Source organism: Choloepus didactylus, chromosome 17, assembly GCF_015220235.1.
Source record: "Choloepus didactylus isolate mChoDid1 chromosome 17, mChoDid1.pri, whole genome shotgun sequence".
Classification (NCBI taxonomy): domain Eukaryota; kingdom Metazoa; phylum Chordata; class Mammalia; order Pilosa; family Megalonychidae; genus Choloepus; species Choloepus didactylus.
In genome coordinates, this window is record NC_051323.1 from 27878743 (window position 1) to 27905024 (window position 26282).

The 26282-nt window shown below is 37.8% G+C and overlaps 2 protein-coding genes across 8 annotated transcripts in view; one reads left to right on the top strand and one right to left on the bottom strand.

Annotated features, from left to right (window-relative positions):
• VPS54 (VPS54 subunit of GARP complex) overlaps positions 1-23344 on the top strand; it is a 152413-nt gene extending 129069 nt beyond the window's left edge. For all 5 annotated transcript variants that reach the window (XM_037806851.1, XM_037806852.1, XM_037806854.1 and 2 more), the window contains 3 exons: positions 4709-4816; positions 15286-15380; positions 20776-23344. In XM_037806851.1, coding sequence (XP_037662779.1) covers positions 4709-4816; positions 15286-15380; positions 20776-20881 — 309 coding nt within the window. In that variant the 3' untranslated portion in view covers positions 20882-23344. The remainder of the gene's footprint in view (positions 1-4708; positions 4817-15285; positions 15381-20775) is intronic.
• UGP2 (UDP-glucose pyrophosphorylase 2) overlaps positions 22147-26282 on the bottom strand; it is a 69874-nt gene continuing 65738 nt past the window's right edge. For all 3 annotated transcript variants that reach the window (XM_037806858.1, XM_037806857.1, XM_037806856.1), the window contains exons 9-10: positions 24307-24411; positions 22147-23199 (exon numbers count right to left, since the gene is read on the bottom strand). In XM_037806858.1, coding sequence (XP_037662786.1) covers positions 23092-23199; positions 24307-24411 — 213 coding nt within the window. In that variant the 3' untranslated portion in view covers positions 22147-23091. The remainder of the gene's footprint in view (positions 23200-24306; positions 24412-26282) is intronic.

The following is a 26282-nucleotide window of genomic DNA, read 5'->3' on the forward strand; positions in this document are numbered from 1 at the left end:
AAGGCATGTGCCTGGGAAGGCACCTGGTCCTGGGTTGTGTATCAGCTTAGCATCTCCAAACGTCCTTCTGTCTGCAACTCTAAGCATCTCTCCAAAAGTCTCTCTCAGTTGCTCTGAGCTTCATCTGTATGTGAGCTCTCTGATAGGACTCCAGTGATTTAATTAAGACCTACCCTGAATGGGTGGGGTCCATAGCTCCATGGAAATAAGTTGATCCAAGGTCTGTCCACAATTGATTGAGTTATGTTTCCATGGAAACAATGAAAAGATTAAAGTCTGCCCTCACAAGATTGCATTAAAGAACATGGCTTTTGGGGGACATAATATATCCAAACCAGCAAATTTCCCTTCACCCCAAACAGAAACCTTGTACTCAGCATTAACTCACTATTACCCCTGTCTCGCACCCCTGGTAAGCTCTACTCTACTTTCTCTCTATATCAGTTTGCACATTCTGTGGTATTTTCTTTGGGTTATCATGGGCTTAAATTTAACATCCGAAATCTATAACAGTCTTCTTTGCTTTGATACCTACTTAATTTCAATAACATATATAAACTATGTTCCCTTACTCCTCCATCCCCCCACCTTCATGTGGCTCTTGTCATAAATTACGTATTTATACATTATGAGTCAAAAACCATTGATTTATCATTTATACATTTGCCTTTTAAATCCCATAGGAATTAAAAAGTGGAGTTACAAATCAAAAGTATGATAGTACTGGTATATATATTTACCCATGTCATTATCTTTAAAGACTGGAGATCTTTATTTCTTCATGTGGCTTCAGTCCATTGTTTAGTGTCCTTTCCTTTCAACCTGCAGAACTACCTTTAGCATTTCTTGTAGAGCAAGTCTAGTGGTGACGAAGTCCCTCTGCTTTGGTTTATTTGGGAATGTCTTAATCCCTCCCTCATTTTTCAAAGACAGGTTTGTTGAAGATGGAATTCTTGGTTGACAGGTATTTGCTTAGATATGTCTTCTATTGCCTTCATGCCTCCATGGGTTCAAGTGAGAAATCGGTCCCTAATCTTATTGAGGCTCCTTTGTATGTGACATATTTCTTCTCTCTTGTGGGTTTCAGGAATTCTCTCTCTACATTTGGCATTTGACAGTTTGATTATGACATGATGTAGTGTGTGTCTAGTTGGATTTATCCTGTTTGGAGTTCGTTGAGTATCGTGGATGTGTATATTAATGTCTTTCATTAAATTTGGGAAGTTTTCACCAATTACTTCTTTGAATATTCTTTCTGCCCCTTTCTCTCTTTCTTCTCATCTGGGAGTCCCACGGTGCGTATATTGGTGTGCTTGATGGTGTCCCACAGATTCCTCAGGCTCAGTTCACTTGTTTTCAATCTTTCCTTTTTCTGCTCCTCAGATTGGGTATTTCAATTGTTTTATCTTCAAGTTCACTGATTCTGTGGTGGTCATTTTTTCCCATGCTCTTCCACAAGTGAGACAGTTCCTGTGTCCTTTCCTCAGAGGGACTTGTCACTCTTTGGATCAAGTACCTTGGTTGCGTTTTGACCCCTGGTCTCCAGTGGGTTCAAGAAAAGTTACGATTTTGTAGATTATCCTACTTTTTTCTTGTGGTAGTATAGTAGCAACATTCTCTTGCAGCTTTCTAAATTTTAAGCAGAAGTAGAACTAAAGGTTTTTAAACTATTGAATCACATGATTAGAATTACACTTAAGGAGGATTAATCCGATAGTATGTAAAATGCCTTTGAGATGATATGGCATGCCCTCTATTTGGAATAGTTTCACTTAATTCTTTTCCTTTGAAGACTCAGCAGCTCAGCTGTGCTGCTCAGGAAGTCGTCCCTGATATGGCCTAAATGTTCTTTGCCTGCTTTCCTATGGCATGCAGTGTCCACTTTCGGGAATGTCCATTTTTAGACAGCTTCCGAAAGGGACAATGCATCATTGGTACAATCCAGCTAGTATAGTATCTCACACATTCATTCACACATACATACATCAAAGAAAATATTTATTTAGAGCTTACTCTGTGCTAGGCAGTCTTATTAAATGTTTTGTCAAACTAATATCTGGACTACTTAAAATGCGTTGGCAGTTGTTGTTCAAATGGGAAGTATCGAAGGCCTCACCAAGTGCAGTGGTTCTCAACTGAGGTGATTTTGCCCCCTAGAAGACATTCAGAAATGTGGAGATATGTTTGGTTTTCACGGCTTTGTGGGGTTACTACTGACATCTAGTGAATAGAGGCCATGAATGCTGCTAAAAATCCTACAGTGCACAGGACAGCCCTCACAACAATTTACCTGGCCCAAAACATAAATAGTGTTGAGGTTGAAACTGACCAAGAGTACTGTCTTAATTTAGTAGGCAGCCATAACAAAGTACCACTAACTGGGGGCTTAAAACAACAGAAATTTATTCTCACTGCTCTGGAAGCTAGAAATCCAAAATTAAGGTGTCAGCAGGGCTGTGCTCCCTTGAAGTCTGTAGAAAAGAATCTGTTCCCTGCCTCTCTGCCTTTGTCTCCATTCCTGTCTCTGCCAGGAGCTTGCTGGCCATCTGTGGTGTTTGTTTTCTCACTTGTCACATGGCTTCTCCCCTCTATGTCTCTCCTGGTCTGTATCCAAATTTCCTTTTCTTCTAAGGACACCACTCAGATTAAGGGCCTACCCTGCTCCAGTATAACCTCATTTTAACTTATCTGATTCCATCTGTAATGACCCTCTTTCCAAATAAGGTCACATTCAGAAGCACTGGAGAGTAGGACTTCATCATATCTTGGGGGACACATTTGCATACCAAATACTAAATTAAAAGAGAGGAAGAATGTGCAAAATAATTTGAAAGTACAATTGATAGGACTTAGTCACTGAATTAGCTATAAGGGCATAAGGAAAAGGAATAAAAACAGTTGGAGTTTCCAAGACTGTGAACAGGGGAATGGTAAACACCAGCAACTGTAATGGAATGGAGAAGAGGAGCAGATTTGGGAAAACTCAAAGTAAATTCTATTTTGGAATGTAAAAATAACTTCCAAATATCAGCAAACTTGCAAATATTAAGGGAAATTAAAATCCTAATTAGAAATATCAATTAACTAATGAATAGATAAACAGAATGTGATTTACATATACAGTGAAATATTATACAGCCAAAAAAGGAATGAAGTACAGAACCACCTTGTTTTATGTGACCAATGTGTTCCAAGACTCTTCACATAAGTTGAAAATCATGCATAATAGAGAATCCCATTATTTAATAATTATTTCTTATACAAACATACCTATCACACATTTTTAATACATAAGGCAAACAGTAACAATAAGTCAACAAAATTAATCATAGAAATCATTTTTTAAAATTTTACTTCTATTTCTGCCTTTATTTTTTTTTTGATTGCCAATCACATATACCTGAATTGGCATGTGTTGAGTTCACATAAAACAAGGTCCTACTGTACTGATGCACGTTACAAAATGGATGAACCTTGAAAACATTATGCTAAATGAAAGAAGCCAGTCACATAAAGGCCACATCATAGATGATTCCATTTATAGGACATATTCAGAATAAGCAAATCCATAAGGTCAGAAAGTAGATTAGAGGTTGCCCAGGCTTAGGGAGGAATGATGAGTGTCTGCTAATTGGTACAGGTTTCTTTTGGGGGTGATAAAAATGTTCTGAAATTAGTGGTGACGGTTGTGCGATGCCGTAAATTTACTAAAAGCCAATTAATTTTATACTTTAGAAAGATGAATTTTATGGTATGTGAATTATAGTTCAAAGTTGTTATATATATAGAGATATGAGACATTTGATATATTTCTAGGCTGAAGAGAAACAAACCCATGGATGGTTACAACTTTGCTAATCTTGGTTTAGTTACTTGGTGTTTATTCTTCTACAGCAGTAATTGGAACTCATCACATATGATTAGTTGTCTAGCCCAAATTTGTCTTGTAAGTAAAAATGCTACATAATTTAAGCTGTGTGTATTCTGTGGGCCCAAAGATGATTATCTAAATCATACCAGTATATTGTTCAAGATGCAAGAATAATAAAATGAATTTACTTGAGTTTTAATTCTCAGTATAGAAAGTTACTGAGAAAGTCTTCCCTTACCTTAGGGTAAGTATGATTACTACATTGGCCCACCTACAAAAGAAAAATAACAGTTAGTTCTAACAGTTATATTGGTCTCAGATGTGTGCATGTTACACATCCTTAAGATTCTGTCTAAAAATAATCTGTTAATTTGGAGGGGCTACTTTAATGACTCATCATTGTATATTGAGCAAGATTAGTAGCTAACTATATATTGAGTACTTACTTTGTGCCAGACACTGTTTTATGTTCTTATAAGTCATATTTTTAATCGTCACAGCAGCCCTTTGAGATATAGGAAGTTAGATAACTTGCCCTATGTCAGATAACTAAGAAATGGAAAAGTTGGGATTTGAACCCTAGTCTTTCTTAAGGACAGAAGCAGCCCATGTTCTTAACCATTAAGCTATACTGGTTTTTTCAAAGTTGATTAAGATATTTAATGAAAGGTTCTTAAGATTTCTGTGAGTAGTACAGATCACAGTTGAAGCATAAACTTAAGCAACTATACCAGAGCTAGACATGTAGAGGCAGTAAACATACTGTCTCACAGAAGAGTGGGAACATTGTGCAATCCAGAGCACATGAGCATGATTCTCATTATCCTTCCCTACCAGTATGAGGTGAAAGCTCCTGTTCCTTCTGCCTGCTTCAGGAATATTTGTAAGCAAATGGCAAAAATGCATGAAGCTATATTTGATCTCCTTCCAGAAGAACAAACACAGGTAAGTATTAATTCTTAAAACTACTTTTTAATATGTAATGTATAATGTGCATTCAGAATTGAGGTGCTTTTTAAATGTATTTGGCACAGTTACACTTAGTTCATTTTCCAACATGATTGTTATAATTTTTTTCAGTTGTAATATTGATGAATGAGACATGGATAAAAATTTCTAATTCAAAATGCCCTTTGCTCTGACAGGCCAGAGTAATAGCTTTACTGTATAGTCAGCAATTCTAAACAGCAGATTTTCTATTTGTCCATTGACTATCAGCAGTCCCAGATTCCACTTACATCATTCATTATGTTATTAGTTTAAAAATCAGAGTTGGCACTTATCAATGAGTAGTAAAATATGTTACTTACTGTTCCGGTTTGCTAATGCTGCCGTTATGCAAAATACCAGAAATGGATTAGCTTTTATAAAGGGGGCTTATTTGGTTACAAGTTTATAGTTCTGAGGCCATAAAAGTGTCCAAACTAACACATCAACAAGATGATACCTTCACTGAAGAACAGCCGATGGCATCCAGAACACCTCTTCAACTGGGAAGGGCACGTGGCTGGCATCTGCTGATCCCAGATTGTGTTTCAGCTCCTCTCTCAGCTGCTGTGCCTCCTTAGCTTAGCATCTCCAAGTGTCCTTCTGTCCGCAACTCCAGGCATCTCTGAGCATCTCTGTCAGCTCCCAGGCATCTCTCCAAAAGTCTCTCTCAGCTGCCTTCAGGGCATTTTGTCCTCTCTTAGCTTCTCCAGAGGAAACTGGGCTAGCTTCTCAAAGCGTCAGTCAGTGTCTCTCCAGAAGTCTCTTATGGGACTCCAGTGATTTAATTAAGAACCCCTCAAATGGGTGGGGCCCTTATCTCCATGGAGATAACTTAATCAAAGGTCTTGCCTAAGTTGATTGAGTCACATCTCCATGGAAACACAATTGAATATGGCTTTTGGGGGGACATAATATATCCAAACCGGCACACTCACTGTGAGTGTAATCCAAATGGGATATGGGAGGAATCAGTGATGGAGTTACTAATGAGATTGGCACATAAACTAAATCTAAATTAGTATACCTTATTGTTGATATTTGTTAGATCATAAGTGATCTATTGTAGGCACAAACTAGGAAATAATAGCAAAATGTGTAGTCCTTGAGACCTCTCATCCCCCTCTCACCTGTGAAGTATCCATCCTCCCTCTCTTCTTCCCCTATGGAAGTACTGTCAGAGTTCTCTTAGCTCTTTAGTGATACCTCTAACTCCAGCCCCCTTTTCCTTCTCCTGGCACTTCAAGTATTCCTTTTTTCTCAGTCTTTTTTTTAATCTTCCCCCTTCTCGCGCCCCAGCCTATTCCCTCTGTACCAGAGGATCACATTCAAACCTAGTTGTAGAATGATAGTGTTGCAATGCAAGCCTAGTTGTATGGCTAATAAATTTAACATTCACTGGGGTATTTGCTATTCAGACAAGTTTTTTTTTGTTTTTTTTTTTTTTGTTGTTGTTGTTGTTTTTCAGTTTGTCTCTAGTTGGTAGAGTAGGCAGAAATGGCATTTTGGAGCAGAGGTTGGTTTTCTTAGTAACTCTTGCCTTCTCCTGGTGTCCTTTCTCATGCCACCGTAGACTTCCATCCTATACAGCTATTGCCGTTTTTCTTCATGCTTCCCTAGGTTTTCATTGATCATACCTACATCTAATTATCACCCACCTCCTTTGGGGCTCACTAAGGACTGAGGTGGAGTCATGAGATCTGGATCATCCATTAGGGTCTCTTTTTTTCCTTCTCATTTATTCCTGATCAAGCTATCTTCATTCCACATGTAAGATCTTCCATCTCTGACATTCTGACCTTCTGGGTTTGCCATTGAAGTTCTAATTCTAGAGCAAGACTTAGACAGGTTGGGAGCTGAGCATACAGGTACTTACATGTTTTTATGTGCATCATAATTTACTGGGGTGCTCTTGTTAAAACTGAACAAAAGTATATGTTTTATGTCAGAGTATTGCCACTTGAATACCAGTAATTCTGTAAGACTTTTCTATAGATGATTTATATATTTTTTTCCTCCATAGAAGAATATCTTATTCCATGAAATCTTTTCCACTGATTAATTATATATAATTTTAGGTCAGATATTTCCCCATGAAACATTGGGCCATTGCATTAAAAACTGCAGAGAAGTGATTTTACCAGTTTAGAAAGATGAAGGTATCTTTGCCTTTTCTTTCTGACTTTTTTCTGTCAAGTTCCTAGTTAATACATTGTAAAATCCTCCACTGCATTTTATTCTTTTCACCTTTCATGGTTGGCCCCACTCACACATGCCAGAAGAGTTCTTCCAAGGTGCTTAGAAAGGCATTAGTAAGTCCACTCTAAAAGAAATACTGGTGAGAAGGGAAAGAAAGAGCTTTTATCCAACCGAGGAGAAAAACGCCAGTGAAATAGCAATTACTACTTTAAGAGGAGCATTTTTAAATGCCAAAGCAAAGGTTTTTGTTTTCTTTTAAAAAAATAAGTTCTCCAATTATATTGATAACTCAGGTATTTGTTTCTGTCTACTTCTTTTTTTTTTTTTTTTTTTTTTTTTTTAAATCATCATTTATTGAGATATATTCACATACCACGCAGTCATACAAAACAAATTGTACTTTCGATTGTTTACAGTACCATTACATAGTTGTACATTCATCACCTAAATCAATCCCTGACACCTTCATTAGCACACACACAAAAATAACAAGAATAATAATTAGAGTGAAAAAGAGCAATTGAAGTAAAAAAGAACACTGGGTACCTTTGTCTGTTTGTTTCCTTCCCCTACTTTTCTACACATCCATCCATAAACTAGACAAAGTGGTGTTTGGTCCTTATGGCTTTCCCAATCCCATTGTCACCCCTCATAAGCTACATTTTTATACAACTGTCTTCGAGATTCATGGGTTCTGGGTTGTAGTTTGATAGTTTCAGGTATCCACCACCAGCTACCCCAATTCTTTAGAACCTAAAAAGGGTTGTCTAAAGTGTGCATAAGAGTGCCCACCAGAGTGACCTCTCGGCTCCTTTTGGAATCTCTCTGCCACTGAAGCTTATTTCATTTCCTTTCACATCCCCCTTTTGGTCAAGAAGATGTTCTCCGTCCCACGGTGCCAGGTCTACATTCCTCCCTGGGAGTCATATTCCACGTTGCCAGGGAGATTCACTTCCCTGGGTGTCTGATCCCACGTAGGGGGGAGGGCAGTGATTTCACCTTTCAAGTTGGCTTAGCCAGAGAGAGAGGGCCACATCTGAGCAACAAAGAGGCATTCAGGAGGAGACTCTTAGGCACAAATACAGGGAGGCCTAGCCTCTCCTTTGCAGCAACCGTCTTCCCAAGGGTAAAACTTATGGTAGAGGGCTCAACCCATCAAACCACCAGTCCCCTATGTCTGTGGTCATGTTAGCAACCATGGAGGTGGGGTAGGCGAATACCCCTGCATTCTCCACAGGCTCCTCAAGGGGGCACTACATCTTTTTTTTTTTTTTTTTCCCCTTGTTTGTATTTTTTCTTTTTTTTTTTTTTTTTTTTTTTTTTTTTTTTTTTTTTAACTTTCCCTTCTTTTTCAAATCACCTGTATGAAAAAAAAAGTTAAAAAGAAAACAAACATACAATAAAAGAGCATTTCAAAGAGACCATAGCAAGGGAGTAAGAAAAAGACAACTAACCTAAGATAACTGCTTAACTTCCAACATGTTCCTACTTTACCCCAAGAAAGTTACATAATATAGCAACATTTCAGTGAACTTGTTCCTACTACAACCATCAGAAATTAACAGACCATAGTCATTTCTGGGCATCCCCAGAACGTTAAATAGCTTATCTGTTCTTCCTGGATTATTGTTCCCCCTTCCTTAATTGCTCTCTACTGCTAGTTCCCCTACATTCTACATTATAAACCATTTGTTTTACATTTTTCAAAGTTCACATTAGTGGTAGCATATAATATTTCTCTTTTTGTGCCTGGCTTATTTCGCTCAGCATTATGTCTTCAAGGTTCATCCATGTTGTCATATGTTTCACCAGATCGTTCCTTCTTACTGCCGCGTAGTATTCCATCGTGTGTATATACCACATTTTATTTATCCACTCATCTGTTGAAGGACATTTGGGTTGTTTCCATCTCTTGGCAATTGTGAATAATGCTGCTATGAACATTGGCGTGCAGATATCTGTTCGTGTCACTGCTTTCCGATCTTCCGGGTATATACCGAGGAGTGCAATCGCTGGATCGAATGGTAGCTCTATATCTAGTTTTCTAAGGAACTGCCAGACTGACTTCCAGAGTGGCTGAACCATTATACAGTCCCACCAACAATGAATAAGAGTTCCAATTTCTCCACATCCCCTCCAGCATTTGTAGTTTCCTGTTTGTTTAATGGCAGCCATTCTAACCGGTGTTAGATGGTATCTCATTGTGGTCTTAATTTGCATCTCTCTAATAGCTAGTGAAGCTGAACATTTTTTCATGTGTTTCTTGGTCATTTGTATTTCCTCTTCAGAGAACTGTCTTTTCATATCTTTTGCCCATTTTATAATTGGGCTGTCTGTACTATTGTCATTGAGTTGTAGGATTTCTTTGTATATGCAAGATATCAGTCTTTTGTCAGATACATGGTTTCCAAAAATTTTTTCCCATTGAGTTGGCTGCCTCTTTACCTTTTTGAGAAATTCCTTTGAGGTGCAGAAACTTCTAAGCTTGAGGAGTTCCCATTTATCTATTTTCTCTTTTGTTGCTTGTGCTTTGGGTGTAAAGTCTAGGAAGTGGCCTCCTAATACAAGGTCTTGAAGATGTTTTCCTACATTATCTTCTAGGAGTTTTATGGTACTTTCTTTTATATTGAGATCTTTGGTCCATTTTGAGTTAATTTTTGTGTAGGGGGTGAGGTAGGGGTCCTCTTTCATTCTTTTGGATATGGATATCCAACTCTCCCAGCCCCATTTGTTGCAAAGACCATTATGGCTCAGTTCGGTGACTTTGGGGGCCTTATCAAAGATCAGTCGGCCATAGATCTGAGGGTCTATCTCTGAATTCTCAATTCGATTCCATTGATCTATATGTCTATCTTTGTGCCAGTACCATGCAGTCTTGGCAACTGTGGCTTTATAATAAGCTTCAAAGTCAGGGAGTGTAAGTCCTCCCACTTCGTTTTTCTTTTTTAGAGTGTCTTTAGCAATTCGAGGCATCTTCCCTTTCCAAATAAATTGATAACTAGCTTTTCCAAGTCTGCAAAGTAGGTTGTTGGAATTTTGATTGGGATTGCATTGAATCTGTAGATGAGTTTGGGTAGAATTGACATCTTAATGACATTTAGCCTTCCTATCCATGAACATGGAATATTTTTCCATCTTTTAAGGTCCCCTTCTATTTCTTTTAGTAGAGTTATGTAGTTTTCTTTGTATAGGTCTTTTACATCTTTGGTTAAGTTGATTCCTAGGTACTTGATTTTTTTAGTTGCTATTGAAAATGGTATCTTTTTCTTGAGTGTCTCTTCAGTTTGTTCATTTCTAGCATATAGAAACATTACTGACTTATGTGCATTAATCTTGTATCCCGCTACTTTGCTAAATTTGTTTATTAGCTCTAGTAGGTGTATCGTTGATTTCTCAGGGTTTTCTAGATATAAGATCATATCATCTGCAAACAATGACAGTTTTACTTCTTCTTTTCCAATTTGGATGCCTTTTATTTCTTTGTCTTGCCGGATTGCCCTGGCTAGCACTTCCAGCACAATGTTGAATAACAGTGGTGACAGCGGGCATCCTTGTCTTGTTCCTGATCTTAGAGGGAAGGCTTTCAGTCTCTCACCATTGAGTACTATGCTGGCTGTGGGTTTTTCATATATGCTCTTTATCATGTTGAGGAAGTTTCCTTCAATTCCTACCTTTTGAAGTGTTTTTATCAAAAAGGGATGTTGGATTTTGTCAAATGCTTTTTCAGCATCTATTGAGATGATCAATTGATTTTTCCCTTTCGAGTTTTTAATGTGTTGTAATACATTGATTGTTTTTCTGATGTTGAACCATCCTTGCATGCCTGGAATGAACCCCACTTGGTCATGGTGTATGATTTTTTTAATGTGTCTTTGGATTCGATTTGCAAGTATTTTGTTGAGGATTTTTGCATCTATATTCATTACGGAGATTGGCCGGTAGTTTTCCTTTTTTGTAGCATCTTTGCCTGGTTTTGGTATTAGATTGATGTTAGCTTCATAAAATGAGTTAGGTAGTGTTCCATTTTTTTCAATGTTTTGAAAGAGTTTGAGTAAGATTGGTGTCAGTTCTTTCTGGAAAGTTTGGTAGAATTCCCCTGTGAAGCCATCTGGCCCTGGGCATTTATTTGTGGGAAGATTTTTGATGACTGATTGGATCTCTTTGCTTGTGATGGGTTGGTTGAGGTCTTCTATTTCTTCTCTGGTCAGTCTAGGTTGTTCATATGTTTCCAGGAAATTGTCCATTTCTTCTACATTATCCAGTTTGTTGCCATACAGTTGTTCATAATATCCTCTTATAATTTTTTTAATTTCTTCAGGATCTGCAGTTATGTCACCTTTTTCATTCATTATTTTGTTTATATGGGTCTTCTCTCTTTTTGATTTTGTCAGTCTAGCTAGGGGCTTGTCAATCTTGTTGATCTTCTCAAAGAACCAACTTTTGGTGATATTTATCCTTTCTATTGTTTTTTTGTTCTCTATGTCATTTATTTCTGCTTTAATCCTTGTTATTTCTTTTCTTCTACTTGGTTTAGGATTGGTTTGCTGTTCATTTTCTAGCTTCTTCAGTTGATCCATTAGTTCTTTGATTTTGGCTCTTTCTTCCTTTTTAATATATGCGTTTAGTGCTATAAATTTCCCCCTTAGCACTGCTTTTGCTGCATCCCATAGGTTTTGGTATGTTGTGTTCTCATTTTCATTCGTCTCTATATATTTAGCAATTTCTCTTGCTATTTCTTCTTTAACCCACTGATTGTTTAGGAGTGTGTTGTTTAACCTCCAGGTATTTGTGAATTTTCTAAGTCTCTGATGGTTATTGACTTCTAATTGTATTCCATTGTGGTCAGAGAATGTGCTTTGAATGATTTCAATCTTTTTAAATTTATTGAGGCTTGTTTTATGTCCCAGCATATGATCTATTCTGGAGAAAGTTCCGTGAGCACTAGAAAAGTATGTGTATCCTGGTGATTTGGGATGTAATGTCCTGTAGATGTCTGTTAAATCTAATTCATTTATCAGATTGTTTAGGTTTTCAATTTCCTTATTGGTCTTCTGTCTGGTTGATCTATCTATAGGAGAGAGTGATGTGTTGAAGTCTCCCACAATTATTGTGGAAACATCAATTGCTTCCTTTAGTTTTGCCAATGTTTCTCTCATGTATTTTGTGGCACCTTGATTGGGTGCATAGACATTTACGATTGTTATTTCTTCTTGCTGAATTGCCCCTTTTATTAGTATGTAGTGGCCTTCTTTGTCTCTCAAAACATCCCTGCATTTGAAGCCTATTTTATCTGAGATTAATATTGCTACACCTGCTTTCTTTGGCTGTAGCTTGCATGAAATATTTTTTTCCATCCTTTCACTTTCAATTTCTTTGTGTCCCTGTGTCTAAGATGAGTCTCTTGTATGCAACATATTGATGGTTCATTTTTTTTGATCCATTCTGCGAATCTATATCTTTTAATTGGGGAGTTTAATCCATTTACATTCAACGTTAAAACCGTGAAGGCATTTCTTGAATCGGCCATCTTATCCTTTGGATTATGTTTGCCATATTTTTCCCTCTCTCTATTAATATCCTTTATTGTACCCATACCGAATCTCTTTAGTACTGAACCTTTCTCCAAGTCTCTCTGTCCTGTCTTTGTTTCTCTGTCTGTAGGGCTCCCTTTAGTATCTCCAGTAGGGCAGGTCTCTTGTTAGCAAATTCTCTCAGCATTTGTTTGTCTGTGAAAAATTTAAGCTCTCCCTCAAATTTGAAGGAGAGCTTTGCTGGATAAAGTATTCTTGGCTGGAAATTCCTCTCTCTCAGAATTTTAAATATATCGTGCCATTGCCTTCTCGCCTCCATGGTGGCTGCTGAGTAGTCACTACTTAGTCTTATGCTGTTTCCTTTGTATGTGGTGAATTGCTTTTCTCTTGCTGCTTTCAGAACTTGCTCCTTCTCTTCTATGTTTGACAGTGTGATCAGTATATGTCTCGGAGTGGGTTTTTTTGGATTTATTCTATTTGGAGTTCGCTGAGCATTTATGATTTGTGTATTTATGTTGTTTAGAAGATTTGGGAAGTTTTCCCCAACAATTTCTTTGAATACTCTTCCTAGACCTTTACCCTTTTCTTCCCCTTCTGGGACACCAATGAGTCTTATATTCGGACGCTTCATATTATCTATCATATCCCTGAGGTCCATTTCGAGTTTTTCAATTTTTTTCCCCATTCTTTCTTTTATGCTTTCATTTTCCATTCTGTCATCTTCCAGGTCACTGATTCGTTGTTCAACTTCCTCTAGTCTTGTACTATGAGTGTCCAGAATCTTTTTAATTTGGTCAACAGTTTCTTTAATTTCCATAAGATCATCCATTTTTTTATTTAGTCTTGCAATGTCTTCTTTATGCTCTTCTAGGGTCTTCTTGATTTCCTTCATATCCCGTACTAGGGTCTCATTGTTCATCTTTAGTTCTTTGAGTAGCTGCTCTAGGTGTGTCTCTTCTGGTCTTTTGATTTGGGTGCTTGGGCTTGGGTTATCCATATCGTCTGGTTTTTTCATATGCTTTATAATTTTCTGTTGTTTTTGGCCTCGTGGCATTTGCTGTCCTTGATAGGGTTCTTTTAGGGTTTGTAGACCAGTTGAAGTCCTTATCTCTAATTTATCAGATCTACAGCTTCGTGGAGTACACTTTCTCTAACTAACCAGCAGGTGGCGTCCACGAGCCACCTGTTCTCCACAAGCCAGATCTCCCCTGCTTAGCCTTTTTGGTGAGTGGGGGAGTGAGTCTTGTGGGGCCCAATTGGTGTCCCAAGCTTGCGTGTGTAGTTGGTGTTGCCTGCCCTGTATGTGGGGCGTGTTTCTGGGCAGTCGGGAGGGGGGGTGGCCCTAACAATCAAATCTCCCTGATGATCCTAGAGTTTTAAAGCTACTGCAATAGTCTAATCCTTCAGTTCAGTCCTGCCACAGTTTGTCTCTGCCACTGACCCACAAGTCTTTGGTATTGGCGTATGGCTCCTGAGACTTGCAAGTGGGCCCCTCTTCCAGGCTGTGCACCCCGGGTCCTCTGTTGAGGGATGACTGTGCTATGTCACAGGTGAGTGCCGTCCCCCCAGGGCAGTTCTGGGCTGCTGGGCTGTGTTGGGAGGCTCCCAGTCTGCTCAAATGATGGCTGAATGGGGCTCTGTTAATTCACACTGCTCCCCCTTCCCAGCTCTGGGACATTCAGCTGAGGTTGCAGGGAAGGCTAATGTCCACGCCCAGTTTTGTGGTGTGTGCCTGTTATTTGAAGCACTTCCGTCACACTGGGTTGTCTGGGGCAGCTCTGGGCTATGGGGCTGGCGATGGGCAGGAGTGTTTCCTGTCCACCAGGATGGTGGCTGTGAGCGGACACCCCCCTTTTCTTGGGAAGTTGTGTTGTTTAGTGAATTTTCTCAGCCACTGGATTATTGCCTTTTGTCTCAGAGCTCTCTTATTTTTGCTCTTGACTTGACGTGCCCAAATTTCAATTCTTTGAAGCTTTCTGTATTGAGCTTCTTAGAGTAATTGTTTTAGAAAAAGCAAAAAGGATTTAAAAAAAAAAAAAAAAAAAAAAACGGCCCTCCTCAGAGATCTAATGGGTTATTGAAATGCTAATAGACAAAGCAACCAGGGCCATTAAGGAAAGGTGCCCTGGGCAGAGAGATCAGCCTTGCTTCGGGATTTGCATATGCGCCTCAAGGCCTGATCTCCGCCCTTCCCCTTTCTGTGTTCACCAGAACTCCAAAAATCCTCTGCTTTTACTTTGGAGCTTCTCGTGTTGTTTTCCTTCTATGCCCGTCTCCTCTCTGCTGGGCTGGCTGCTCTCAGAGTCTCTGGTGTCTGGCCTCAGTCTATCTATGGTTGGAGTTTGAATCAGTAGAATGAGTTTCCGATGAGAGCAGCCACTGCAATTCTCCCTTCTCCTTCCTGGAGCTGACAGCCCCTCCTCCCCCGGGACTGAGCCTGGCAGGGAGGGGCGCGGGTCCCCTGGCCGCAAAAACTTACAGATTTCGGTGATCTCAGCAGTTCCACGTTTTCATGAGTGTTGTATGAAGTATGCCCAAAGACAGATTGCTCTGTGGTGTCCAGTCCACGCAGTTCCTGGCTTTTTACCTACTTCCCTGGAGGAGTAACTAAAACATACAGCTCACCAGTCTGCCATCTTGCCCCGCCTCCTCTGTCTACTTCTAATAGAACTTAAAAAGATTTCATTTTTTCCCCAGATGTTGTTTTTAAGAATTAATACAAGTTACAAACTTCACTTGAAAAAGCAGTTATCTCACTTAAATGTGATAAATGATGGAGGACCTCAAAATGGGTATGTTTTTGATATATTTTTTCCATGTACTTCCATGTTGAATTGTGTTGTTGATGTTCATTTTTATTCTTAATACTTTTTCTGCTGTAATCATGCTGGGGCTCAAAATTGTGGAATCAGCAGCCTTTTGCCTTTTTTCTGCCCATATGGAGATGATATATATATGATACATGGTTTATAAATGAGACCATAGGTTAGCAGGGCCTGTTAGGTACCCAGTAGTCTTTTCCTATCTAAACAAGACTTTTAAAGCACTTCTTAGTAGTTATGTGACCATGTGAAAGTCACTTAACCCCTGTGCTTCATTTATAAAATGAAAAGGTAAAATCTGCCTTATTTCCTTCACAGGGTTACAAAATATGTGTGTGGATGTGTGTATGTAAAAAATAAAATATATTTTCAATGTAAGCTATCGTACAAATTGTATGTATTACTATTGAAATAATGTATATAAAAGAAAAAACATAAGATTTGGAATCAGAAAACTCTGGTTAAGTCTTAGTTTTGCTGCTTACTAGCTGTGTGATTTGGGTTATTCACTTACCCTTCTGAACCTTAATCTTCTTAACTTTAAAAATAGGGATAATGATAAAGGTTCGCTCACAGGATTTTGTGAAGAGAATGTAAAGATATGGGGGAAAGATTTTACAAAATATAAAGCACTGATCATTTAGTGACACCTTAAGATGATTTCCTTAGTACATTAGCTGTCCCGTGGATTTTTTTTTAATTGAGATATATTCACATACCATGCAGTCATACAAAGCATACATTCAGTTGTTCACAGTACCATTATATAGTTGTGCGTTCATCACCAAAATTAATTTTTGAACATTTCCATTACCACACACACAAAAATAATAAGAATAAAACTTAAAGTGAAGAAGAACAATTAAAGTAAAAAAGAACACTAGACGCCTTTTTTTTTTTTTTTTTGCCCCCATTTTTCTACTCATTCATCCATACACTGGACAAAGGGGAGTGTGGCCCATATGGCTTTCCCAAACACATTGTCACCCTTTATATGCTACATTTTTATACAGTCGTCTTCAAGATTCTGGGTTGTAATTTGATAGTTTCAGGTATTGACTGCTATCTATTCCAATTCATTAGAACCTGAAAAGGGTTGTCTATATTATGCTTAAGAGTGCCCACTCGAGTGACCTCTCAGCTCCTTTTGGAGTCTCTCAGCCACTGAAACTTACTTCATTTCCTTTCACATTCCCCTTTTGGTCAAGATGTTCCCACGATTGCTGGGTCTAGATTCCTCCCCGGGAGTCATATTCCATGTTGCCATGGAGATTCACTCCCCTGGGTGTCAGATCCCACATAGCGGGGAGCTGTCCCATGGATTTTTAGAATAAAATGTTTTGTTCTCTGTTAAAGGAATTTCAGTCTTAAATTTCAAACTCATAGGAACAACTAAAAAACATGTATTTTGGAGTCAGAAGTTGGCCCTGCCATTAAAAAAGAAATACACTGAATTGATTTGGCAAAAAACTATTTGGAAGCTTCAGGCTGCTGAATCTGTCAGCCAGGCTGAATTTAGGAAATTTTATGCAAAACTCTGAGTTTCTCCTCCTTTATTATCCCTGGTTCTTTTTATAAAAATTGTTATTTTTAAAAATTTCAAAGCTACAGAAAAGTTCCAAGAACAGTACAATGAACGCCAGTTTTGCCACACATGCCCCATGTCTCTCTCCAGACACACACTTCCCTTTTGTGAAACATCCAAAATAATATGCTGCAGTCATCCTGAAATTTAACTTTTAAATGCTTTAGCATGCATCTCTAAAAACAAGGACATTCTCCTATACAACCCTAACACCGTAACCTCTTCTAAGAAAATCAACATTAATGTAATTAGTGTCACATCAACACACAGTCAAATATTTCCAACAAGAACACCACATGGGTGATACTGTATATACCTTCCTCTTTGTATCAAACACTACAAATGTATCCTAAAATTGGCACCTGCTGTTGAACTTTCTCCTGAAAAGATAATAGCATATTTAAAACTTAAAGCCTTCTGATATGGACGTATACTGTGCCCTAAAGAGGTTTTTCAAAAAAGCTAATAATATTTCCAAGTCCCACCCTTTTACTTTTTTCCTATTACTTTTATTCCCATAACTAAATCTGGGTTGGTTGTTTTTCTCAGATCAGTAGTTCCAAAACACTCAAACTAACTCGTTACCTATTATTTTGTTAATATAGCTATTTGGGAGTCAGTATCACCTTAAAGATTCTGTCACCTATTTATAGATGTATCTATAAATGTGTATCTCAATTCATGTTTTTTAATGATGTCTTGAAAGATAGGATTCCATGAAATCTTAACCTCTAAATTCCAGCCAAGGACATAATGAACCACCTGATTAATAGGAATTTTACCTTTTCTTTTTAATGTGATTTTGGTTTTTTCTATTTTAAGATATTTTTTAAATACAGAGACATATACAGAATAATCAAATATTTGTATTCTTGTTACCCAGAATTGATCATTGCTAATATTTGTCATTTTCACTTGAAAAAAAGTTATTCATATAAAACTGGCATTCCAGATGAAGCCAGAGTGCCCCTTGACCCCATCTCCAGTCCTGTCATCCCCTACCCCAACCCTTAAGCAACATTTCTACTGAATTTGGTCTGTATCCTTTAGTCCTCATTTATCATCTCTATATCTGTGAAAAATATGTGGTGCTTTTTAAAAAATTTATTTTGTTATATTGTACATACACAGCTTCTTTTTCTTTTTTTTATATTATGATTTAATTGTGTTGTACAGTCATCTGTTTTTTCCATTGCATCAATAGACCATATTTAAATTACCTATTTCCTCTAGAGATAGATTTCTAGGTTGTTGCTTTTTTCCATTGCAACCATGCCACAGTGAAGATCTTTATGCATGTTCACTGGTGTGACCATTTCTTTAGGGTATACGGCCATCAAATGGATCAGAGCACATGTACATTTTCACTCTACTAAGTATTGCCAGAATGTTCTCCAAAATGACTGAACCAAGTTTATACACCACCAGTAGTTTGTGAGAGTTTGTTTCCCACATTTTACCAACATTTGCTATTGTTAAATTTCTTAGTTATTGCCATTCTGGTGGGGCACAGTGGATCTTGGTTTGGTAGGGTTTTATATAGATCTTGGAATCATGAATTTTAGATCATTTATTTCCTGCTAAAGAATACAGATTTTGAGTAGAGAGACACTTTTCCTAGCAATTCATTCAGCTAAATCGTAACTATGGTCAGGCTTTAAAAACTTGGAATCTGTAAGATGGCTTTTTATTTTGATAAGCACCAGCTCAGTGATTTCTCAAGTGACGTTTTCCTTGTGGGTCACTTCAGTGTCAGTGGAGGAACTGCTCCAGGGATTGGGCGGGTGAGCCAACAGCCTCTCTTTCTGAGTGAGTGAGGAGTATGTGCTCTGTGCCAGGTACTGGGCCAAGCTCTTTATAAACATTTTCTTATTTATTAACTTTAATAGTTCTTAACCATAACTGCCATTTTAGAACTGAGGAAAATGTGACAGAAGTGAGTACTGAGGTTACATAGCCAAGTGGTAGAGCAGGATTCAAACCCAGGCAGTCAGACTCCAGAGCCTGTGCTTTTATTCCCCTATACTGCAGAATTACTGAATGCCATTTTTTAAAGGAAGAGATAAAACAGAAAAAGGTATAAAATAGAAAAAAAAAATTATTTAAGGGAGGAAAAAAGATTAAATTCTCAGAAAATATATAAAGATCAAAAAGTTGAAGAAACTAACTCCCAAATAATAGTAAGCAGGGTTCTCTGTGTTGCAGTTGAGTGGGGTCGAGGGAATAACTTGAGCTGCTCCGGTTTGAGTGTGTGGAGGTCACTGCAAGTGGACGCAGGGAGCAGGGGCTGGGTGGATGCTCACGTCCTTGTCACAGAGCCTTGGAGCCCAATGTGCACCATTGCACGCTTAATGCCTATGGGAGGCTGCTGCTGGTAAGGCTTAAGCAACCATCCACCAAGCCATCAAGAGACCACTTCTGGCCCAGATTAGTTTCTTTTAAAGAGCACATGATTTAAAAAAAGATAATCATTAGAAAAGGTTGATTGTATATTTAACTCATGATTGAAAATATATCATTCAACATTTTATTTGAATTTCAGCCTGTACTTCTATATAATATGAGGAGCTTCATTTATTCCAACATTTATTGCATCCTATTTGCAAGGCAAGGACACCTCAAGTAACATGTGACTATAAATCAGTTGTATTGAATGAAACCAAGTAGAAAGCTGAACATTTTATATAGAATAAAACTTTATTCCTTTTATAAAATTATGAGTTCAACTGTGTATTGGTAACCTATTAAAGGTTCAAACTCATTACCTCATAATTATTTCATATTTTAATTATCTATTTGTAAAGTAAAAAAAAAAAAAATACATTTTTCAAGTGAACTGCATGTGAGATATCCCCCATGTGTCCTAAGAACCTAATGGCCACACTGGGAAATAATCATGCATAAAGGTCCTCAGGTGTCCTGTCTTTAAGGTATTTTATGGGTGGTGGTTGGGGAGCATCAACGCCCTACAGACATTAATTTTTTAAATTAGCTCGCTCTTTTCGCATCCATATATTAAGTCCTTCCATGTATTTATTTTTTTATCCTCTAACAGCTCTCCATACATTGTCTAAATTTTCTGCAGAGCCTCAGAATATACTTAACATTAAAAAATGAGATTACAGTTGAGCAAAGCAGTAACATCCAAGTATTTATGACATTTTGTAAAAGCATTTTTTAGCAAGTTAAGAGTGAATATTCCTGTTTATTCTTAAATAGTTTAATGTCTAAAGGAAGTGTTCTGTCAGGTATGGGCATTAATGTGACAGCTCAGTACTCAAAATTCTTTTCTTTTTCATTAAGTGTTGTTTCATTGATTATCAATGTCAGGTCTTCTATCAAGTAGTTTAAGTCCCAGCCTTCAAATTAACTCCTTAGGATGGGGCTTAGGAAAGTGTATCTTTGCCTTGATTTCACTATTTTAATCACATACATGTATACTCTAGTCTAGTGATAACCTATCCAAAATATTTTAGTTTAACCTGTTATCTTTAATTCATACTGTTTTAAAATCTGATTTTTAAAATTATTTTACTGGGAAGAATGTATTATGGAACTGACTCCAACATGCATTGGGTTATTCCTTTTCCAGACATTTTTGTTAAATGCCCTATGATAGCAGGAATCCTGTTAAGAGAAATGTATTGACATCTGACTTCTAGGAAATCTGAATTGTAGATAATATTCTAGCAGCTAAATTAGGACTCTCATTCTGTGAGCATTGCTACTTTATCCAAATTCAAAGTATGAGATTCAAAAATAACTCTCTCCATTGTTTAGGTTGGTCACAGCAGATGTAGCTTTTTACACTGGAAATCTTCAAGCCTTAAAAGGCCTTAAAGATTTGGACCTAAATATGGCTGAGATCTGGGAACAGAAGAGGTGATGACATACTGGAAAACTAAGTAGGTCATCTGACCAGTGGGAGATATGTTTATGAAGAAAATATGGATGCCTGTGACTCGAGAACTGATCCTGGAACCCAAAGAGAACTGGGGTAGGGAAGGGGAAAAGGAAAGTATCAGTGCTGGGAATCTGGATTCAGGGGGATCTACAAGGAATGCCATTTTTGTGCATCCTTTAGTAAGGAATAACTGATCAGGTGTCTATAACATTTTTCATTCTCTCTGGAAACAGACTCAGGTTTCTTTGGACCAAATCCAAAAGAACACATAGCTGTAACACAGCTGTAGTTGACTAGAATGCTCTGTATACTTTATATTTAAAAAAAAATGCTTTGCATTTCTTCCAGTGCAATGAAATTCATATGGTATCCCACCTTATTTAATAATGGTACAACTTAAAATATTAAAAATCTTAGTCAACCTCTGTAGAAAGTTTTCTCTATGAAAGTAAAGCTGTTTGAAAAATTATTTTTTTACAGATCTTTCTATAAAAATAAACATCTTTTGATTGCTTGGATTTAGGAATTCAGTTTTTGTTTTAGTGACTAATGTCAAGTTTCAGGTTTTGTGTGTCACATATTGAATCTTTCTACTCCTACCACTTATCAGCCTTCCAGAACAGTCTAAATACTCGAAAGGCCAATTACTCGGAATAATTAAATAAGATATTGGCATTAATTTGTTCAACTAATTTAAATACTATAAAGAAGCGGCATAAAAAAGGCTACAGTATAATAGCTGTATTTTTACGAAAGTATGAAGTTTTTTCCCTTTTTATTCCTAGTGGGGGTAAGAATTTGTATTCATATAATCTGCCGCCTTATGAGTTCTAATTTTAACATTTAGATAAACATATGAAGAATGGCCCCCTTGGGTTCTTGTTTTTAAGTTACTTTTGATGTGTATATGAACAAAGACCAGGGAGGAGAAGAACTTTTAAAATACAGACTATATTGGACCCAGAAATATAAGGTGATGAGTTAAGTTGTTTAAAGACTTTTTATAATTCCTACCTTCAAAATTAAAATCAGCAGCACTCTACAAATGAAAGTGCCTGTGCCTCACCTCACATTGAGAATCTTGCCTACCCTGTTAGTGCCTAACCTTGTGGTGATTATGTACAATGAAATAGTTTTATTTTGTGCTCTTCAGTGTCCTAAAAGGAAAGCCTGTTGTCTTTATCATTATAGAGGTATGTCATTGGTTCATAAACTGTCTAAAATAAAGGTATAAAAAATTACCAGACTTTAAAAGACAACTTCTTTTAATAGTATACAGTATACTTTAAAATAAATAAATAAGCAGCCTACTCAAAACAAGTATGCAGAAATTGGAAAATGTGATTTTAGAGAAAAGGCACAATGGAACTTCCAGCAGACCTGATTTGAAAGTTATTCATGAACAGTTTTCAAGAAAAGGAAACTTCAAGGAAAGGGAACTTGTCTGTAAAAAGTTATACTGCCACCCCACCCCCCAGACTAGAGAACAAGGATGTGACAGAAATGCCCAACCTCTGCCCAACCCACCCCTCTCAGCTAGGAAAAGAAACACTGCTTTGTTTCAATAAATGGAAAGTCTGTGGAAAGCATGGCAGGCATCCCATCCCAGCTTTAGAACAAGATGAGAGGTACTGAATACCTTCAAGTTTAATTCCTATAGAAATAACTGGGTTTGCTAGGTACTGGCCAGTGAGTAAATATTCCAGGAGCAAATTTTCCAGGAGCAAATCTTCCAACTCATATAACTGTTTAGTAAGAGCAAACCATTTTATTTCATCATTTCATAAAGTTGTCCTTGAAAAGCATAAAGGTATACATGTATTACTTCACAGCTTTATTTTTGAAACCATAAGCAATTCAAAATGACCATCACTAAGGCATCTGTTAAAAGATCTTCCAGCAGAGCTGCCCTAGTTTAAGCATTGCACTTTAAGATTAACTGACTTTCAGGATTCTCTTCAAAATGAAAAGTATTGCTTCCATCTGTGCTTTTCTTAGACTAAAAGCATACTGCAGAAAACTCTACTTTAAAAATTAACAGTGCAAGATACTGCAGAAAACTCTACTTTAAAAATTAACAGTGCAAGATACAGTAACATAGTACCTGCCTATTTTAGAATCCTAGATAACATTTTATTGTAAGAAACTATTTAACCCATAATTAGTATAAAGTGTACACAGTATTTTCCAGTTCAGTGGTCCAAAATGCGAAGGTTTCCAGATACAATCTTGTTCTCTAATACTGCTCCAGGTGGGATGTCAATTCTGTCACCATGATTTGCGATGATGATAACTGTTCCCTAAGTGACAGGGAAAACAAAAAGCAAGAGTGTACTTGCAGCAGCAACTGAAATGAAATCGATAATCTTAAAATTACCCAGTTTGTGTAGAACTACTTTACAATGGAGTAACTGTATTTATAAACATTAAACATGAAAAACGTTATGGAGAATTGTAATGTGTCCTTCTGTAATGATCTTGACAGCTCTTGATTCCCTGTCTCCTTGTCAGAGGTGCAGGTACCAAGACTGGGATGGGGACCCAGGGCCACTGCAGGTCTGGCCTTTCCTCTTCCGAAGGCTGCATGGCCAACCAGCGTTATCTGACCTTCATATGCAAACCAAAAGGTGCTGGTTTACATTTACATATGGGTGGGGTTTTTTTTTTTTAAAGAATATGTTTACTGATACATTTTTCATGTCTTAAGACTGTTTAGATTAGGCAGTGTCAGCAATAAAGTTCAATAAATTTTTTTAAGAAGTTCTTCACTTAAGTTGCTTTAATGAGAAAAAGCACATGAATTGGGGAATTTTTAAAGAATTACTTGATTAGGAAAAAGCCGTATTTTTGGTTCTGAGCTTTAATACTTCTACCCATATTTCATTCTATTTCTTATGCTACGCTGGAATGCCACTCAAAGTACCAAAGTACTACAGTATATATTTATACTGATGACAACAGACTATACCATAACAGGAATAGACCGTGATCAGTATAGATGAAGCGATCATGTTTTCTACTTTCATTCAGATTCCAAGTTATCTTTAGAGAGCTAATGCTAATTTAATAGCAATCCTATTTTAAAGATTGTCACAGTTCAGTAAAATACTAGTTCAATTATCAACCAGTGCTTGCTTTCCACATGAATGCTATTTTTTCACAAAATTCCTATACACAGCAATTACAACTGTATTTTAACTAGATTGTACAGCTACGGAATACAGTATTAATACTAAATTTTTTGGTAATCTAATTCATGTCACAATCTCATTTTTAAAATGGGTATGTCTTATATACAACTGGTACAGACTAAAGTATTCCTTAAAATAAAGGCAAATTTAGAACAAAAAAAAGAAAGCTATTTTACAAAGCTATAAAGAACTGTAATTTTCATCCAAACAACACACCTTTAATGAAACATTCTTGCCAAATGTCACATCTCCTGAAACAGTGAGGTGATCCAATTCAAGCATATCTGGTATACTTTCGAATCTTCTTAGGTAATCCTGAACCTTAAAGGACAAATAGAAGCATATAAATTGTTTTAAAAATGAGTTAACAGAAAAACAGGGATAATATTAACAAGGTAGCTTAACTGAGACTGGCATGGGTAGGATTCAGGAGCAGAACACATTTTGGGGAGAACAACAGCACAAGTTACAAATTATCACTATATCTTTGCCTCTCTCCTTAGATTTACAAGCACTAGCAATTGTCCTATATGGGCCTTATTTCCTGTGTGACTGAGAAAAATAGAAAAATTCAGAAAACCTCCACTGGCTTCCACTCACCCCACTATACTGCGGTTGGACTGTTGCAACCCCTTCCTAAGGCCAGCCCCTCCACTTGTGCATTAGAGCCCTTCTATGTGGGCTATTCAAGGATACTGGTCAGCCATTCTCCCCATTTCTCTGCTTCTCTTTACAGCAAAACTGTTGAAAGAGTTGTCTACATTTATACCTCCAAATTCCTGTTCTCCCGTTCTTTTTTTTTAACTGTGGTAAGATGTATACAACAAATTTTCCCATTTTAACCACTTTGAAGCATACAATTCAGTGACATTAATTATATTTACAATGTTAATCCACTCCAGTCAAAACCTCCATATTTATAAATCCAGTACTGAATTCCTCCGGCTTCATCTCGAATCAGCAGAAGCATTTGAGAGACCCTCATTCCCTCTTTCTTGAAACATTTTCTACAAGGGCTTCCATTCAGGACACACACACTCATGGCTTCCTACCCTCAACTCCTCATCTGCAATCTGCAGTCACCTCTGTTGCTTCCTCCACTTCGACCCCATCCTCTGGAATGCCTCAGAGCTCTCAGTTCTTAAACCTTTTCAACATGCTACGCATGCTGGCTTTGCTCAACTCTTCTCTCCATGCTGGCTTTGCTTAACTCTTTTCTTGGCCTGAAATACCAGCCCCAAATTTACTAACTCATATAACCAACCGCCTGTTCAGCTTTCTCCACCTCAAACTTATCTGCAAAATTGAACTCCATCCCACTCTCCCCAAACCTACTCCACCCAAGCCGTTACCATCTCAGTAAATAGCAATTACATGCTTCCAGTGGCTCAGGCCAAAAAGCCTTGGAGTCATCCTTACTCATCTCTCTCCCTCTCTTACTCTCCCAACCATTCTAACAGCAAATTCTGTAGGTACAATTTTCAAAATATCTCCAAAACATCTCCATAATGAAACACCTGTCACTATCTCCACGGCTTCCACCCCAGTCCAAGCCATCACCTCCTATCACCAGGATTACTTCTCCCCTCAGCTCACAACTCTCCAATGACTTCTCATCTACCAGGGTAACCAGTGGAGAGAAGCAAGTCTCCCAACATTTACTTACAAGGTTCCACATAATCTGGCCTGTTCCCTCTGACCGATTACCCCATCCCACACCCCAACTTCCTAACTCTGCTGCAGCCACATTGTACTCCTTGATGTCCCTAAGACATGTTCTTCAGCACAAGTAGCTACTGGTCCACTCAGCCCCAAATTGAAGCAGCTAAAGCTCTTATCTCCTGCAGAATGGGAAGGAGGGTGGGAAAAATGAGGAGGAAGGGAGCGTGAGGCTAAGACGGGAAAATGGTCAACAATTCCATCTCGGGACATGGGAAGGTCGGGGTCCCTGCATCATCAGTATTTTCCCAGCCCAATTGAGCTGATAGAAGAGGCACTAAACAGGGAGACACCTCAATCCCTGATGCTATCCTGGAAGTCCCAGCCACCCACAGGACTCCGAATTATCCCCCATCAATATATAAGCCGGCACAGACATCCACACCAGGTACGTGAAGCCACAACCAGGACTAGAATAGATTTGGATGGCCTGGCAGGACTAGTGAGGCCAGCCACAAAGGCGCACCCCTGTC